Source organism: Ischnura elegans, chromosome 6 (genome assembly GCF_921293095.1).
Source record: "Ischnura elegans chromosome 6, ioIscEleg1.1, whole genome shotgun sequence".
NCBI classification, from domain to species: Eukaryota; Metazoa; Arthropoda; class Insecta; order Odonata; family Coenagrionidae; genus Ischnura; species Ischnura elegans.
The window spans coordinates 3,720,070-3,725,157 of record NC_060251.1 but is presented as its reverse complement, the minus strand read 5'-3'; the positions used below and the strand labels follow the sequence as shown (position 1 = coordinate 3,725,157).

Below are 5,088 nucleotides of genomic sequence, written 5' to 3'. Positions count from 1 at the left end.
TGTTTAATGTCGAATAAATCATTATTATTATTGTTATTATTTGAGTTTATGCACTTTCTCAGCTGATTAAAACCAACGGGAAATATTCACCTATCCCAAGGTCAATTTAGGATTAGGCTCGGATGCTAAGGAAGAGAATTCACCCTATCCTACACTGTCCGATCATGCCCGACCCATGAATCTTCTCACGATCTGGTAGGTCTGTAGTAAAACAGCTTTTTGCCCGAGGTTAATCAGTTGTTTTTTAATTCCCTGGTCTTCGACTTCTTTTTTGAATCTTTTAGACAAGACTCCCTCCGCAGAGATTATCAGTGGGTGTATGCTGACGTCTTTCAACTTCCAAATATTTTTTATTTCACCGGCCAAATTCTGATATTTTTGTGTTTTCTCTCTTTCCGTAGACTCAACATTGTGATTTAGTGGCACTGCTACATCGACTATGTTTGCTCTTTGCTGTGATTTGTGGATCAATAAAATATCAGGCCTATTGTAATCCATGGTTTTATCTGTAAGTGTTGGGTATTTCCCCCCCACCCCAGCGGCGAGTGTGTCGCCCTCGGGATTTTCCAAGGCCCGGCGAAGTCCCTTTCGGCCCCCTTTCTCTTGGTCTCCGCTGGTCTCCGCCAAGGGGACTCGACTCACACCCTTTTGGAGTGAGAGAGTGCCGTTACTGAGGGTCAGTAACCCTCATACCCTAACATCGATGCCCTCGCCGACGGCGTGGGTGTTAGTCAGTGTTCACTGAAAACCGGGAGCGTGTGGACGCGGAGTGTTCGGCGTGCGCTTCCCCGCAAGTTGCGCGCGAATAAAACAAATTAGATTGAAGGTGTCCTCGCCTTTCATTTCATCATAACCCGGGGCACACGTCCCCGCGTGCATTTCTTCTGTGCCACCTTCGGGCCGGATTGCGCGAACATTTTTGGTCCTTCGGGCCGGATCACACCAGTGATCGGCAATCATAATTGGAATCTTTGTGCATCGGCACAAGATTATTTCATCGCGAGGCATCTCCCGGCAAACACTCAAATCGGGGTCTTCAGAGCAGAGGACCATCAGCACTATTCATCAATCAGCATCTCCAGAGAGGTGCCATCCAACCAGCGGAGGACACAGCAGTCACCGCAGTGGCATCGGCGCACCAGCAGCGCAGCATTACTACGCAGCCATCGCAGCACAAGGTAGGCAGTGAGTGCATACCCTTTCCTGTCATTTCCCCACTGCTAATTGACCCATTAAGGCACGTTTCTCAGCGATGGCAGAGAAAATTAAAGAATTAATTATAAAACGCAGGCATATCAAGGCTAGAGTCACTAGATTTAAGAATTTTGTGGAAAGAGTTGAGATTCCTGATGGAATCCATCAATTGCGTCTCCGCCTGGAGAAATTTAAGGATATTTGGCAGAAATTCGAAGATGTGCAATCTGAGATCGAATTATTGAATGCGGGAGGCGAAGGAGAGTGGGAGGAATTCGAAGACGCGTATTTTGATGCCGTCTCAAAAGCCGAACAAATAATACAATCACCCACCGCAAGCAAATCAAAGGAAAAGGGCCACGATGTTGCTCCCGTGAAGCTCCCGCAAATAAATCTACCAGCAAATTCAGCACCATTCATTCCGTCTTCAACACAAATACAGTCCACTACAGCAAGTCTTCCATGCCAGGGGGAGGCGTCAACAGCGTCATCGTCATCATCATGCCATTTTAGCGTGGATACAAACTTGGAAGATCAGGTAAAAAACTTCTGGAAATTGGAGGAGTGCAAACCTGCTTCAAAATTCTTAGCAGAAGAGGTGAAATGTGAAGAACATTTCAATAAAAACACCACAAGCGGGGCAGATGGGCGCTTCATCATTAGACTACCCATCAAAGGAGACATCAGTCACCTTGGAGATTCTGAGCAAATCGCCAATCGCAGATTTATGATGATTGAGAAGCGACTTCTAAGGGATGAGGAGAGGAAATTAGCATATTCTTCATTCATGAAGGAATATCGAGATCTTGGGCACATGGAGTTAGTCGTAGAGGAAGAGGACCATCCACCAAGGAAAAAATCGCATCGTGATCCTCGCGCTACATCAGTGGCGATGAAAGATTTCTACGTGGATGATCTCCTCACAGGCAGCAACTCGATCGAGGAGGCTGAGAAAGTTCAAGAAGGAATTATCGCATTGTTAGAAAGAGGAGGTTTTAGGCTTCGAAAATGGTGCTCTAATCATCCCGCATTGCTGAAGAAAATTCCATTGAACCACAGGGAGGCATCTTATCAGATTCGTCCGGAAGGTGACAACACCATCAGGAGCCTGGGAATTCTTTGGAATCCAAACGCGGATGTCTTCCATTTCGACACGAAGAACTTCGATTGTAAAGCCCGAGTATCTAAACGATCAGTTCTTTCCGATCTTGCGAGGATATTTGATCCTCTGGGTCTTATAGGACCAATCATTCTAAAGGCAAAAATATTCCTTCAGCGACTGTGGGAACTCAGATTGGAATGGGATGAATCACTTCCTGCGGAGCTACATTCAAAATGGCTTGATTTCCGTGAATCATTCAGATGCCTAAATGATTTGCGACTTCCCCGGCGCGTTATTGCGAAGAATTGCAGTGTTTATGAGATTCACGGCTTTTGTGATGCCTCAGAATCCGCTTATGGTGCATGTGTATACGTCAGGTCCATCAAATCAGATGGAAAATTCATGATGCGTCTTCTATGCTCCAAGTCGCGAGTGGCGCCGCTGAAGAAAACCACTCTTCCCAGGCTAGAACTCTGCGCAGCAGTACTCCTCGCATACCTCATTCATAAGGTCTCATCATCACTCTCATTTTCGGGAAGCCCTACTCTGTGGTCAGACTCTACAGTGGTCCTCTCATGGCTGAAGGCACCATCATCCAATTGGAAGACTTTCGTCGCCAACAGGGTTGCCGAGATCCACGAGTTCACAAGTAAATGCAAATGGAGGCATATCAGAGGAGTGGACAATCCAGCGGATCACATTCCCAGGGGGCTTACCCCACAACAATTGCACGAGATGGCATCATGGTGGCAAGGACCACCTTGGATGAATGGACATGAAAATGAATGGCCGCCAGAATCATTCATTGAGATGCTAGAGCTCCCCGAGAAACGACCAATGGCCACCGCTTTAATTGCAGTGGAGGTGAACCAATTAATCCAGCGCTATTCGTCATTATCCAAATTGCAGAGGGTAACGGCTTATTGCCTGCGATTCAGACACAACGCCTCAAAGTCACGCACTGAGATGAAAACGGGAGAGCTCACGGCTCGAGAAATAGAGGCGGCTCTTACGCAGCTGATTAAAGCAGCTCAAAGAGAAGTGTTTTTTAATGAGCTTCATGACCTTCAGCGCAAAAATCAAGTTAGCAGCAAATCAAGCTTGAAAATGCTGCATGCATTTCTGGATGAAAACAACGTGATCCGGGTGGGAGGAAGAATAAGTTCCTCTAATATTTCCTATAGTCAGAAGCATCCAATTGTCTTGCCTCCGAAACATCATCTGACAAAATTGATCGTGATGCAAGAACACATCAGGCAACTTCACGCCAGACCGCAACTGCTTCTTTCGTCAATACGGCAACGTTTCTGGCCTTTAAGTGGAAGAAACCTCTGCCGTCAGATCGTACATCAATGCACGAGATGCTTTCGCAGTAACCCTAAGGCTGTACCACAGTTAATGGGTAATTTACCAAGGCAGAGACTTGAACCAACTCGCCCCTTTTTAAGGTGCGGGGTTGATTATTGCGGCCCCATTTATGTCAAAACTAGCCGTCGTCGAGGATCTCAGCCAATCAAGGCTTATATATCTGTATTTGTTTGCTTCTCCACCAAGGCAGTGCATCTTGAATTAGTGGGGGATTTGACGACAGAAGCATTTTTGGGAGCTTTAAAGCGCTTCACATCTCAATGAGGAAAGTGCAGCGACATTTATTCAGACAATGGCACACATTTTGTGGGCGCGAATCGGGAATTGAAGGATCTCAAGAAAGTATTCTTATCGAAGTCACACCAGGAAAGACTTCATCACTACTCATCCTCACAAGGCATCAATTGGCATTTCATTCCCCCTCGTTCACCCCACTTTGGAGGCCTTTGGGAAGCGGCTGTCCGTTCACTCAAATATCATCTCAGGAGAATTGTTGGGAACGCATCCCTCACGTATGAGGAGACATACACTTATTTAACTATGATAGAGGCGTGCCTTAACTCCCGACCAATTACCCAAATGTCATCAGATCCTAATGACCTCAATCCATTGACTCCTGGCCATTTCTTAATTGGTGACGCACTCACTGCCATCCCTGACCCAAATATGATTGATATCCCCGTCAATCGTCTATCCAGATGGCAGCACGTGACCAGGATGCAACAGCATTTCTGGTCTCGTTGGCACAAGGAGTACCTGTCCAGCCTCCAGGGTAGACCCAAGTGGACCAGAGAGGCACCCAGCATGCAGCAAGGCGACTTGGTCCTTATCAAGGAGGACAATCTACCCCCTCTCCGGTGGAGCCTCGGTCGCATCGTGCAGCTGCACCCCGGTGAGGATGGGGTTTCGAGAGTGGCGACAGTGAGAACGACTGCCGGGCTAATACGGCGGGCGGTCAACAAACTCTGTCCCTTGCCTAAAGAGGAAAGCTAACATTTGAACATTGAATTTCATTTTTGTATATTCCATTTGTATAAGTTTTATTTGCAGACTGAGAGAATCTTGTTTAATCATAAACTTTCATGATTTAATGGACTTATTTTCAGTTATCATTGTAAAGAGGTGACATTTTTTATCAAGTATACTAGTGAATTATTGTGAGTGATAATTTATTAGTGAGAGTGTCAGTGATTTCATCAAGTGTCGTTTGTGTAACTATCGAGTGATATTTCAGTTTCCTTTTTCATTACTTGTATTTATGTGGAACATGCCACATGCAATGGAAGTGAGCCTTCATCACGGACAAAGAGACTTCATTTCAAAAGGCTCTCACTATGTTTGGCAGTTGTCTATTTATGTGTTTCTTCCATGTATGTTTATATGATGTATGTGTTTGTTTGTTTTGCACTCCCCCACACGCTCCA

The 5,088-nt window shown here is 45.9% G+C and overlaps 1 protein-coding gene across 1 annotated transcript; it reads left to right on the top strand.

The window, feature by feature from the left end:
- Positions 1-1,252: 1,252 nt before the first annotated feature.
- Positions 1,253-3,928, top strand: LOC124160418. The gene has a single exon (XM_046536272.1). The coding sequence runs from the start codon at positions 1,253-1,255 to the stop codon at positions 3,926-3,928; it is 2,676 nt and encodes an 891-aa protein (XP_046392228.1).
- The last annotated feature ends 1,160 nt before the right edge of the window (positions 3,929-5,088 follow it).